This window comes from Lonchura striata, chromosome 1, assembly GCF_050655825.1.
Source record: "Lonchura striata isolate lonStrDom1 chromosome 1, ASM5065582v1, whole genome shotgun sequence".
Lineage (NCBI taxonomy): Eukaryota > Metazoa > Chordata > Aves > Passeriformes > Estrildidae > Lonchura > Lonchura striata.
In genome coordinates, this window is record NC_140703.1 from 97,616,267 (window position 1) to 97,629,781 (window position 13,515).

The following is a 13,515-nucleotide window of genomic DNA, read 5'->3' on the forward strand; positions in this document are numbered from 1 at the left end:
TATAGACAACACTAGAATCATGATGTTGAAAAAATGTTAGAAATATAAGTCTCCTGCTAATAGAGCTGAAGAAAAAGATTCCAAAATGCTGTATTGGATAAGACACAAGCTCAGAGAAAGGTAATGGGGGGAAAAAAAGAAATCATGCTTCTGTACTTTCATTCTGATAACCTAACAGAATTACACTGATTTCAGTTACAAGAGCTTGAAATATGTAAAAATAAATATAAATAAGTAAAATATAGATAAGTATATGACTAAACTATCTGAAGCGTTGATCAGCAAAACTATCTGGGGTGAAAAACTGAAGTCATCATTTGAAAGGCAGGTTGAGCTCTCTTTAATAAACCAGTCTAACGAGTCATTTTCTCATGTAACCACAAGGGCTACCTGAGGGAGGATTCTGGTTGTCTACATCAGTCATGTAACTTGGGCACTGTAATCATCCAGTTGCATAATTTAGACTTCCTGAAGATACATCTGCACAGATTTGCATAGATATTCTCTGTTCTTACTATTTTCAGTGCCAGCTGTCATCCAGAATCCTAGTAATCTAATTTTCATGAACCTGAGCTCTCAAGTTCCTCATCCTGAGAGCACTTTGTAAGCTCATTTGTGCTTCTCAGACTCTTAGCATATAGAAATTACTGTGCCTTATTTAGCTGTTGTCTTGTTAGCCAGTACATGATGCTCCTTTAGTGCACTCACTCAGTCAGTGTACATTGGATGATGTGTCTTCATGCCACTGGAGCACCCCATTAATGCTGACAGCTCAAGTCACTCTATTTACAGGGTCAGATTCCCTCTTGCTCTTTCTGACCTCATGTCATTTACATGCCCAGCAGCAAGACTGCCCTATTTCAATATGCCTTCTCTCAAAAAACCTTAAAGGCTTGTAGAAAACCATATATGAGGACAGGGGAAATTCTCAAAGTAGAACTTGGGAATGATCTCACGTAGTCCTCATCTTCCTTGTGTACATCTTCCCTGTGTACAAGAAAATAAATTATGCAAGCTCAACTTCTTAAAATGTTGCTATACCTTAGAAAATCTTCACAAGGGGCTGCAGCTGTTTATGTGATGGCTGGGCCCATGGTTATAAGCTCAGATTTTTTTTCTCCATGTCTGTTGCTGGTGTCAATACAGGAAAGACCTCACTTGGCTAAATGGATGATTCTATCTTCCACTTGCAACACTTAGTGTCTGATTGTAATGTGTCATTTAAGTGATACCACCAAAGGCAAAAAAGTGCATGCAGAACTAATGAATGGAAATTCTTTCTTTGTATTATCCTGGTCTCATTAATTTTTATTGTATTCAGGAATGGCTGCCTTTTCACGAGTTGGTGTCTTCTTATTTTCTGCCTCTTCTGGGGGACTTCCTTCTGAAGAAATTACTTTTTCCAAACTCCTGAAGCAGAAAGGTTATGCAACAGCTCTAATAGGTAAAAACTGCAGATATGCGCAGCACTTTTTTCTTTTATTTCAATTAAAAGAACATTATCTTACCATATAGGCTTTTAAGAGCATGCATTAAGCTTTTCTCCACAGCATAATGAATTTATTTTTCTGGAACAAAGCTGAGCACATTCCCATGCCTGTGTGAAACACTAGTCAGGTAAGTATATCTAATTCACTTGTGTAGTTATAGTCTCATTTTGCAAGGTACAGAAGAAACATGATGAACAAACTGAAAATTAGTCAAGCTCTTGAAAAGTTTTCAGTATAAGTAGGAGTTAGATTACATCAGAGAGACAATGAGGGGTTGATCACAGGGGTACAAGTCAGCACTGTGATAGTTTTAATTTCACCAGTATTTAAATTCCCATACAGTAAATAACACTGTACCTGGGCTACCATCTTAGTCATCAGACAAAAATGAACATTTCTAGGAAATTTTTCATATTATTTGGTAGATACTTCATAGAAAATTTTCATATAAAAATATATTTCTCTCTCATTATGAAGATAGTTCAGACAGCTGATTGCAGCATAAATATCCAGTGATGGGGAAAAAAATCATATTAGGTTAATATTTAATAGAATTGGAATTAATGTCATAAAAGTATAACATTAAAGATTTCTGATTTTTTTTTTTTCTTAATTTGGCCACTGACTTATTCCACCCTGCTAATATTTAAGAAGATACTTGAGAAGTTCAAATTGTATTATATAATATGTTTCTTTACTGGAATTGCCAGGGAATAGTTGTGCAGAGAACATCATACTGGAATATTACTAAATTAAATTAGATGAAGTATGCACACAATTTTTTTTTTTTAATGAAACAGAAACTTGCATTTTTGAGAGTAATTTTTGTTTAAAAAATCCAGGCTGTTTAGAAAGGCTAACAATTCACTCCACTGTTCAAAAAACATCTGTGTTATGTAGATAAACCAGTGTCATCATTCTAACTAAAAATCCTACTTAGCTATACCCCAATCTTATAAAGCATAAAATACCATGATGTCCTAAAAGAATGAAAATAGAAAACCAGAAATTCTTATCAGAAATTTATTTTATGTAGGTGTATGTGAACCCTAGTACAAAAAAGCTGTTCAGAATTTGTCATGTTCCTTGTGGACTTGATTTCTATTTCTCCATATTCAGTTAAGAGCTGTTTTTTTTCTGTTTGTGGCAAGCACAGTAATAAAACTCATTTTCTGGAGCTGACCCAGTTAATGTTCTTTTTTTAACTACTTTTGCTAGAACATGACAGCTTGCCACTTAGATCTCCAGAAGTTCTCTCCATGATGCTTAATGAACAATTCTTCCAAGTGGCCTGAGTGATAGCTATGAGACCATAAAATGTAATATTACCATATCCTTAGAGTATAATGAAGGTTTCCAAAAATCAAGAAGTGCATTAAAATTAGGGATAAAGCATATGTAAATGACAGAAAGAAAAATTATGTAGATTTGAAGACTAGATAGCCAATTTGATTCACAACCAGTACATTTTCTGCTTTTGCTGGTGTTATTATCACATCATATTGGTCTAGGTCAGGGAGTCTTTGCTTGGTTCAATCTAACTCAGCAGTTCCCAAAGAATTAATTGTCAAATCCTGCACCAGTGATGGATTGGCATGAGGTTAATTTGAAGCCTTTCTGATCCTCAAGCCTGTAGTGTCATTTTTATCTTTTTTGCCAGTCTCCTCTCTGAGGACATTATTTTTCTTCCCTAGGTGCATTTTTGTTTATTTTTTATTTTTTTATCTTCTGAATAAATAATTTATTTTGTTTGATATGTCCCAAAATATATTTTAGCTATGAACCTATTTTATATATACACTTTTCTACCATCATTGTTTTCTCCTGTGACATAAAGAAGGTGACAACCAATATATCTGTCACGAAAGCAGACAATCAGATCAACAAAATTAAGTTCTAGCAAAAAAAACCCAGATGCATAGAATATGTAATATTTCACCAGTGGGAAGAAATACTGATGTTTTGTTGTAAATATCTATTCATAATGCAAAAATTTCCATTCAATTTGATAGATAGTATTTTAATTACTGCTATACTCAATTACAGTTGAGTAAAGGTTAATTTTTCTTCACTGTTGCTATCCAGTGTGTTGTCCAGCATCCAGAGAAGTTTAAAATCCACCTATGGAGCTTATCTCCAAACCTAAAATACTAATTGGTAGCTGGTACTTATTTATTTCAGAATGAAGTATTATAATGTTTGGGCATCACAGTAGTAAGGTGTTCAAGATTGAATGAGTCTATAAAGTGGAGATAGTACAACAGTTACTCAAAACAGCCTAAAATCTGTCCATGTTAATACCATATGCACATACACTTTTTATACATTTTGCTATGTACTTCAAATAAATATATTTCCTAAGAATATAAATATTTCTGTTTTCATCTTGTCATTTATCTGAAAAGCACAAAATCTTTCAAAAATAAATATATCAGTATATAAAAATCAGTCTGTGCCAAAACCACTTTGCTCCCTTTTCCACTATCTGAAGGAAAAATCCAGGGGAATCATGGATTTCTGTAGTGTCCTCAGGATTCTGCATTTTGAAAAATGGAGTTTCAAGTGAAATTTCTTGGCTGAATAGGGCTTGCCTCTCACTTCCACTTGCCTTTCATTGCATAGCTTTTGCTCTGCAGAAGTCTTAATTGTGGCTGATGGAGACAGAAATAAGCCTAGGTCTCAAATTATTGCGGTACTCATAATTTACAATTAACAGCATAAATTTCTCTCAAAAGCTTGGTAGAATCTGTTGAAATGCTTATGATGCTTGTGTGAAGTGTCCATTCTATGAAGCATCACTTGGCAAAGAGATGAGAGCATTTTGCATTGCTCTCAGATTCAAAAGGGCCCCAGAATCTAAAGCACATTACAGTAATCTGTTCAAGCACTAGCTCAAGGCAGGGGTTATTGTCACAAGGAGTGAAACAAAACATGCATTGTGGACCCAGCCATCACATGCTTTTTCAGAGTAGTGCAGGATCTATCAAAACCATCCATCTCCCCAGCCCTTTGAGAATGGCAGTTGTGTCATCCTGTCACAGGTCCTGATATAATTTGAGCTGGGGCGTCCATTGCTTTTCCTGCTGACCTGGTCTCTGCTTTGTTTGGCTTAAATTGCTTCTTACCAAATATTTTTCTGAGGCCCAAGTTTGTCTTGATATTGAACAATTTTGTTGTGCTTGCTAAAGAAGCCCTTTTGATAAAAATAGAACTTATATTTTCCCCACCCTAATTTGTTATTGCAAGGTTTTTCTATCCTGAACTGTAGTTGAGATCCAGTTAAAAAATCCACTACATAAGTGATCTTGTAGATATACTTAATTTGTTTGAGTTTCTTTTTCATATTTTCTTACTGAATTATAGGTGCTTTGAGATTAACACGTAATAGCAAAAAAAAAAAAAAAAAAAAAGCCTGAAGAGCATTTATGTTCCTGATTATATGCCTCTACCTTTAGATCACTTATCTAGCTTGATGACAGTTGTTTTATTCTCACTCTGTTACACATCTAACTTTATGATTATTCCATTAAGACACTCATTCAAACATAAGAGAAAAATTGAACCATTTCTTTTCAAAAATCTGCATCTTTGAGTGCTGGGAATGAAAATCAGAGTTCCAGCCTTACCTAGCCCTTTTATAGCACCATTATAACTCCTGAAATTTCAGTACAATGGTGTGTACTGCTTGTTTTTTTAATTGACCACAATAATTTTTACTGGACCATGTCAAAAATAGTGACCAGAACTATTCTGTTCAAAATACCACCAGCAGAATACCTCCTCAGGTGAGGGGGCATCTGACAGGAAAAAGTTCTGAATGGAACGAGAAGGGTGTAGAGGCATTCGTTTCACTGGCACAAAAGCAGACCTGAAAATGTTTCATACCTGCTTTGATGATACACAGAAGTTATTTTTAACTTAGGACCATCAAGAGACATATGAGGACAACTGGACTCAACTAAGCATTCAGATTCAAGATTTTGAGTTTTTTCTTCACCTTTGTTGACAGACAAACTTAGGCATATATGATATTCTCACCCTCTAACTTAGTTGTGTTATTTGTGGAAGAGAAATAAGAACACCCAGCTAATTTGCTAAATTTTTAAAAAGCAGAACTTTCTGGGATGGTTTGAAAAAGGGGAAAATTCTGTGTATGCTTTTTTTCTATTTTACACTTACTGCCATGAGTATTCTCAGTTCTCTGAAACAAGTATTTCAAATTTCGTTGGGGCAAGTTATGGGAATGAAGACTTACCGGGTTCGTAGATTTTCTTGTTTATTTATTTAGCAGTCACGACCCCTGAATTATGCTGGTCATGTTTAGGTGTTTGATTCAGAAAAATAAATAAAGTTTATCCCAGCATTATATAAAGCCATCTGTTTTGTCAAGGCCAGCATGCTTTTTAAAATATTCAGCACATTTTCTTGCTGAGAGCAAAGGCATAGCTCTATCAATAATCCATCTCAATAAGCTTAACTGAATTTGAATTTTTTTATAATTATGCATTTTGATTCAAATAACAGCTACCAATTAGGTCTGTTATGCTAAGCAATGCATAAGCATGTGGTAAGAGGTTGTAGCTGAGTCATAGAATGAATTATCTAGATACTTACCATAATCAGCATGAATATAGATTGTATTAGTATAATGCAAATCAGGCTCAGTGGTTTCTTATGTCAGACAGTGTCCAACATTATTGCAGAATTAGAGTGATTTCCTAGTGGTACAAAATGCTGTGAGAGATTGTATTTGACAGTAATTTACTTGTTACTGTTGTTTTTAATTTATATCTATGAAATATATAAATACAAAATAATTTGCCTTACTCTATATATATATGGGTATTTCAAGGGATATTGGCAATTTCAGAGATTTTGCAATCATTTAAATAAGAAATGCTTTAGTAATTTCCATAATCTTGATTTATTTTCTATTTGTAACTGTTTTCTGATTCTTTGTGGTTTTTTTAACTAGTCAAATTATTTGCCAGAAAAACTTCAGAAAATATATTTTGTACTTCCATATTTGTTCTTCCTCTTCAATCAGTAGCTGCTACAAAACAGTATTTTCTTATGACAACTACACATGCTTAATTTCCAAAGTTAAATGTCAGGACTCTGTTGCTCTTCAATGACCTGTTAACCCACTCAGAATTTAATGATCTTCAGAGCAGCCATGTTAAGCTATTTCTAACTGAGATGAAGAGGGAGACATGAAAAAAAAATCTTTGATGAAGGCATAAAGAAAGTTTAAATAGAAAATAGGGATCCACACAATAAATTCTGGGAACAGTTATCTGACTATCAGTCAGATAGTTTTCATGTTTGAAGTAATGCACATTTAAAGTATGTTTGATGATTTAACTATGAAAATACTCCCTGTCCTTCTCTCTTTTTAGGAAAGTGGCATCTTGGGATGAACTGTGAAAGCAGTAATGACTTCTGTCACCACCCCCTCAGTCATGGATTTGATTACTTTTATGGCCTTCCCGTGACCAATTTTAGAGACTGCAAACCTGGCCAAGGCAGTGTCTTTTTAAAAGGTGTTCAGAAAGTCCTTGTCCTCCCAATCCAAATCACTGGAATTGCCCTTGTGTCTTTGGTAGTAGTGCAGTACATTGGCCTTCTCACAGTACCCTTCCAAGCACTGGGTTCCTTCTTGTTAATAATCACAATTTCACTTGTGGTTTTGATTTTTTTCTTCTATAATTTTCGACAACTAAACTGCTTTTTAATGAGGGACCATCAGATTATCCAGCAGCCACTGTCCTATGAGAACCTTACTCAGAGGCTGACAAAAGAAGCTATGCAGTTTATTGAAAGGTAGGTTTCTAACTGTGCTGTAAGTTAACATTGGTATCTCATAATGAGAGTGCTTCTGAAAATGAGCTGGTGAGCACAAGGAATATGTCATTATATATGATTGTAATTTTTTTCCTTTAAAAGATGACTGAAATTAATCTTGTTGGTAGGAATGACTGTTTGGTTTCCTCCTATCAGGTATGTTATTAATTTCTCTATAAAAAGGGAAATGTTTTATTATTACAAATTTCATGTTACTTGATGTGTGAAAAATCTTTTGTGGTGTGACTCAATTCTGTGAAAGCACAATGCAGAGTCATAATTCATTACTTTTTTTGGAATGGAGAGATGTTCTTCATCACTGAGTTGATGCATCCATTAAAAGGCATTCATATAGCTAATGTTTTAAGATACTAGCATTTTAGATGACTCCACTTTTATAACAGTAATTTTGAAATATCTGATTTTCAGAAATCAGGGTGCTAGCTTCTGCACCTGGGACAGAGTAATCCCAGGCACCAGGACAGGCTTAGAGTGACCTGCTGGAAAGCATCTCTGGGGATAAGGGCCTGGGGGTGCTGGTGGACAGCCATCTGTCCATGAGCCAGCAGTGTGCCCTGAGGGCCAAGAAGGTCAGTGGGATTCTGGGGGGCATTAGGGAGAGCACTGCCAGCAGGTCGAGCGAGGTGATTCTGCCCCCTGCTCAGCCCTGGTGAGGCCACAATTGAAATGTTGTGTCCAGCTCTGGGATCCTGAGGACAGGAGAGATGCAGAGCTTCTGGAGCAGGTCCAGCATAAAAGAGAGAGCAATAAAGTTGATTAAGGGACTGCAGCTTCTGTCTTATGAGGAAAGGCTGAGGTGTCTGGGTCTGTTTAGCCTCAAGAAGAGATAATTGAGAGAAAACCTCATCACTGTACATAAGTATTTACAGGGAAGTGTCAAGAGAACAGAGCCAGGCTCTGCTCAGTAATGCCAAGCAGCAGGACAAGAGGCAATGGGCAGAAACTGATGCGCAGGAAGTTCCAGCTGAACATGAGGAAGAACTTTTTTCCTGTGCCTTGGAACAGTTAACCAGAGGAATTTTGTAGTCTCCCTCATTGGAGATATTTAAAAGCTGTCTGGACATAATTCTGTGCCATGTTCTCTTGGATGACCCTGAGGGAGGTTGGACCAGATGATCCCACTGTTGTCCCTTCCAACCCATTCTGTATTCTGTGATTCTGTGAAATAAACAGGTGTTTTGAAAACTGTTTTTAATAGCCATCATATTGGACTGCCTAAATATTGGGTTTACAAAACTCAAGTCATAGTTCATTTTTGCTAAGTTAATTACTTTGCCATAATTGTCATCAAAGGGGCCTTAGTGGGATTAAATCAAAAAAGTATACATCTTTATATTCTAAAATAGAAATAAATATATTTACATTAAAAAAATAATCAATTTGACTTCTGAAAAAAATATGTGTATGTATTTTTCTCCACCACTTTTGACACAATTTGCAGCATTTAAAAAAATACTAAATGAAGGTAAAATCATATTCTAAGATATTGAATTACTATTATCCTGAATTTCTATTCTACGTCCCTGAATTACTAGTCTTTAAAGTATGCAGCATTAGTTTCTGTGAATGCATGCAAATGGTGTCATTGCTGGATGAAAACACATGCCATGAATCTGCAGCTACATTTTGTAGACTTTATGACTGTACAGTGCAGCTGCTTCTAGCTATTAGCAAAAAAAAATATTTATCTAAAATCATACTGCAATTTTTTATCATTTCCATCCTTATGAATATTTGATGTGGCTGTTTCTTTTCTACACAATATACTGAAAAATGGTTTTTATAACAAATTTCCTTAAATGAGTAAGTCTTCCCAACAATCAACATTTTTATAAGTATTTATAAATTAACTAAACCATCTTTATTTCCTACTGGTGATGGGGATAAAGATGTCTTCTCAGTTACATTGTATCTAATTTAACAGTGAAGTACTTTGTTATTACAAACACAAGAACAAACATATTTGAAAATTATTGAGAGATTACATGCTTAGTGACCAAACATTTGGTGATTTCAAAAGACTCTCAAGTATATTAACTATATGTTGGTATATTCTTCCACTATTTACAAGTATATAAAGTGCCTGTAGTGATACTGTTTTGCGTATCTATGAATGTTTTGCTAATTTCAACGCCATGACAATCAAATGGCTGCCTCAAAATAGGTGAGTTCAAGATGGAAATCAATGATAGAAAGCTAGTAACTCTTTTAACTATATTACTATGTATAATGTGCACAGTGTTACCATGTAGATTAGTGTTGTTTGACCCCAGTGTTTAGAGCTGACAAAATAATGTATAATCTAAGTCAGCATAGCTTTGTTGACCCAGCTAGAGGTAAGTGGCCTTACATCATTTAGGCACTTGGCCCCAGATGTCAGTGTAGTTTTCAGACAACACTGATGTTAAATTGAAGTTGAGGTTAATAGCACATATTCATAATTTACAACAAACTTTGTAACAGGAGTGCTGCAATTACAGTGAGAATTATAACCCAGACTCTTCATAGTCAATGTTATGTTAGAGAATATCCAAACATGTTAAAGTATTGAGAAGCAATTAGAGCATTTAAGCAATCTTAACTGTGCCCTTTAATGAATGCACATGCAAAGTATATGACCATAAACCTTACTCCTGGGGATATGACTAATTGGATTAATATTCACTGAACTGATCTGCCCCATGTCTTAGTGTGAGCAACAAAACCAATATTTGCTTTGACACACTAGTTCTGGCATGATAGAGTTCATACCTATTAACTCCAGAGCACCAGTAGACCATTGCTTTTGTGACTAATCCACTGACTTTGGCCATTTGTAGGTGAATGGCCACTAAGAGCTAACCAGGATGCAGAAGTGAAGGGTCACAAGGTTTTGAAAGTCACAGTGCTTAACAGCATTCTTGTAATTCCAGTTTTTTCAGCCCTTTAACCACATGTTTGAACACTGAATTTGTCACACAGTCTCCTTTTCTTTAGCTGAGATATTAAGCAGGAAACTCAGTCATGTACACTGTTAATACTTGTCTACAATTATACCCAAGTACAAACAATCCTGAAGTTAAAGAATTCAAGCTTTCACTTTACCTGGTTCTGAATACACATTTCATCACCAAACTAAAGATCATCAGATATCATGTGTATTTTAGTTGGTTAAATAACTTTGCAATAAATATGTGATGAAGGTCCAATATTCACCAGCACTGGTATTTCCTGTAAAGCTTTTTTTATACTATATTTATATGCAATGTATATGAATATATATTAATTTTCCCGAGTTTAATCTATGTAAGTTTATTCCCCTATTTTCTTTATTACCTCTAGAAGTTCTTCAGAGTTTAGGTGATGGACTTCCAGACTTTCTCTTTTCTAGCTGTTTCTCAATAATTTTCAGTTTTATTACTTGTATAAACATCAAATTCTTCAGAAGGAATGGGCAAAGAAGGAGAGGCAATGGGTAGACCTTTATGTTAAGGGGTGTTTTGATTATCCAAAACTTAATGATGGTAGTGATAAGTTTGAGTGTTTATGGGTAAGGATCAGGGGACAGGCCAACAAAGTAGATATGAAGGTGGGAGTATGTCATGAACCAACCAGACAGGATGAAGAGGAAGACAGAATATCCTGTAAGCAGCTGGGAGAATCTCAGAAGTCCTGGCCTTTGTTCATGTAGGGGACTTCAGCTTACCAGAGCTGGAAATGCAGTGCAAGTACAGGAAACTGTTTAAGTGGTTCTTGGAGTGTATGGAAGACATCTTCCTGACATAGCTGGTGAGTGAACCAGCCTGGGGAGGGGCCCTGCTGGACCTGCTCTCTGTGGACAGAGAAAGAGTGGTGGGTGCTGTGGTGGCTGGAGGCTGTTTGGGCACAGAGGCCACAAAATAATAATTAGAATTTGTATTTTTAAAGTCTTATCATGTCTTCATAGTGTACAGCTACATGCTGTTGTGCTTACTTTGGTCTGGCTTTTGGAAAGGTGGTATTGTATTTTACCTTCCTTAGTCCAGTGCATGCATATTACAATTTTTGTTTGTTATTTTAATAGACTAAAATAAAGCAAATACAAAATTCAATGCCCAAAAATGGCACTGAAGAAGAATGTATGCAATTACAAGTGTCAGATCTGGTGTGTGAAAACAGGTAGTAGTTTAGTTGCTTATCCTAATTGTAAGGGGGCAGGTCAGCTCTGTGTATGTTAATTCTAATTGCTTTTTCCTGAGAGGAAGTGTGTTTACATGTCGAAAACCTAACAGAATGCTCTCTTGCTATTACAATGTATTTGAATGTCAAATGGATGCTACTTGTTTCATGTTAAATTCAATGTGGTTGTCACTCATACATCTTCAGCCTTTCAATAACCAGCTGCACAGAAAATCCAATGTTGCAATATGCCATGGTCTGTTTTCTAGTGTATCAGAAATTAACAACATAAAAATACCCCTCTGTGATACAGAATACCGCTCTGAGAAATTTCTATACCTGATCACAAGTAATAATTTTTTTTTAAAGTCTAATGAAATCTAGTTTCTGGAAAGCAGTATTTAAATACTAACATGATTATATTTAAAAGCTGTGGTGAAGGTAAATTTGGAGAATCTTCTTGCCTAGTTTTACCAGTCATAGATTGCATAAGCATAATGTTCAAAATTTTATAACAGTGAATAGATTATACATTTCCTCTTTATCTATTCTATTTTAGTCCTTGAATCACTGTTGCAACGCCTGTTATCTACTGTAGCAGACTGGTTTAGAGTTTTTCCACATATCACCAGGTCTTAAGATCTAGCAGTTCTCATGTTGTACTGGAATTACAGTTCTCAAATCCAATGTTTTTATGAATCCTACAAGAATTTTCCTTATAGTTTACAGCAAAATAAAAACTATAGAGAAGAATTTGTGTATCTCTGTATACATATAATTATATGTGCACGTATATTAAAAAATTTAGTAACTTATAATCAGTAGCAACTCTACTGGATCTTCATGCCTTTTCTCTCAGACCTCTGATTATGCCTTTTGAATGAGAAGGTAAGAGGAAGAAGGTGTGGGTTTATATAGGGCTTTAACAAATCTTTAGATTATTTAAGAATGATTAGGGTCCTCACTAGTTCTACAGTGAGTGGCAGACTGGTCAGTGGAACACTTCTGAAACAGAAGTTGATCTGTATACTGGACTCCAAAGCTTTGTGGATGAGAGCATTTAGTAATGAGTGCTAGATTTTTTTTTTTTCTCCATGCTCCCAAATATTCTTTAGGAGAGGGAAAATAAAAGGTTATCTAGAAAGGAAATAAAAACACATATGTGAATTGTTTACCTTATGTATTTAAAGGAAGCAATGAAGGCATGAAATTGGAAAAGTAGAAGCATCCTGTCTATTGGCAATAAAGAATTATATAAAAAAATGATACAGTGGTATCTGCAAGTTCTACTTTTAATATCTACTAGAAGGAGTCAAATTTTCTATATATTTACATTTTTCCCCCTCTCTCTGTTACATTTTCAACACCATTTATGGTTCTTATAAGTTATCCCTCAGTGGTCTGGAGTTCTCTTTCTGATTTTGAAAAAAAATGAAAATATGACATCTGTGTTTGAAGTTGTGTATTTTAAAAGACAGGACAGAAACATTCATTCATAAATTCCTTCAGACTAACAAGAATTTTAGCACTGTTAGAAGTCAGAACAAAAAAAAATCCATAATGTAGAACAGTCCTGCTTTGGTACAACTAAGCCAAAATTTGGCTTTTCCTCCTGCAGGAACAAGAAGATTTAATGAAGTGCATTACACTGCTATCACAAAGAGCAGTGTCCTACTGGTGATCTAATCTGGAAGTAGAGGAGGCATCCAATCCATGGGGAATAAGCACTAATTAATTTATTCGCTGGGGGGATACTGAATAAGAACTTTTTTTAGTAAAAGGAAAATTACTGGAAAGGAAATGTTTCTATCTGCTTGTGTTGACACAGTGTTGCTTCACCTAGAGTGAAGCATCTAGGTGTGAGGTTCTCAGCACAAGAAAGATGTGGACCTCTTACAGTGGGTCCAGAGGAGAATCAAGAAGATGATCAATGGGATGAAACTCCTTTCCTGTGAGGACAGGCTGAAAAAGCTGAAGTTGTTCAGCATGGAGAAGAGAAGGCTCAAGAGAGACTTCATTGCAG

At 35.4% G+C, this 13,515-nt stretch overlaps 1 protein-coding gene across 11 annotated transcripts in view; it reads left to right on the forward strand.

Moving 5' to 3' along the window:
- Positions 1 to 13,515, forward strand: part of STS (steroid sulfatase) — a 108,917-nt gene that overhangs the window by 27,628 nt on the left and 67,774 nt on the right. For all 11 annotated transcript variants that reach the window (XM_085584015.1, XM_085584026.1, XM_085584084.1 and 8 more), the window contains 2 exons: positions 1,322 to 1,444; positions 6,890 to 7,313. In XM_085584015.1, coding sequence (XP_085440141.1) covers positions 1,322 to 1,444; positions 6,890 to 7,313 — 547 coding nt within the window. The remainder of the gene's footprint in view (positions 1 to 1,321; positions 1,445 to 6,889; positions 7,314 to 13,515) is intronic.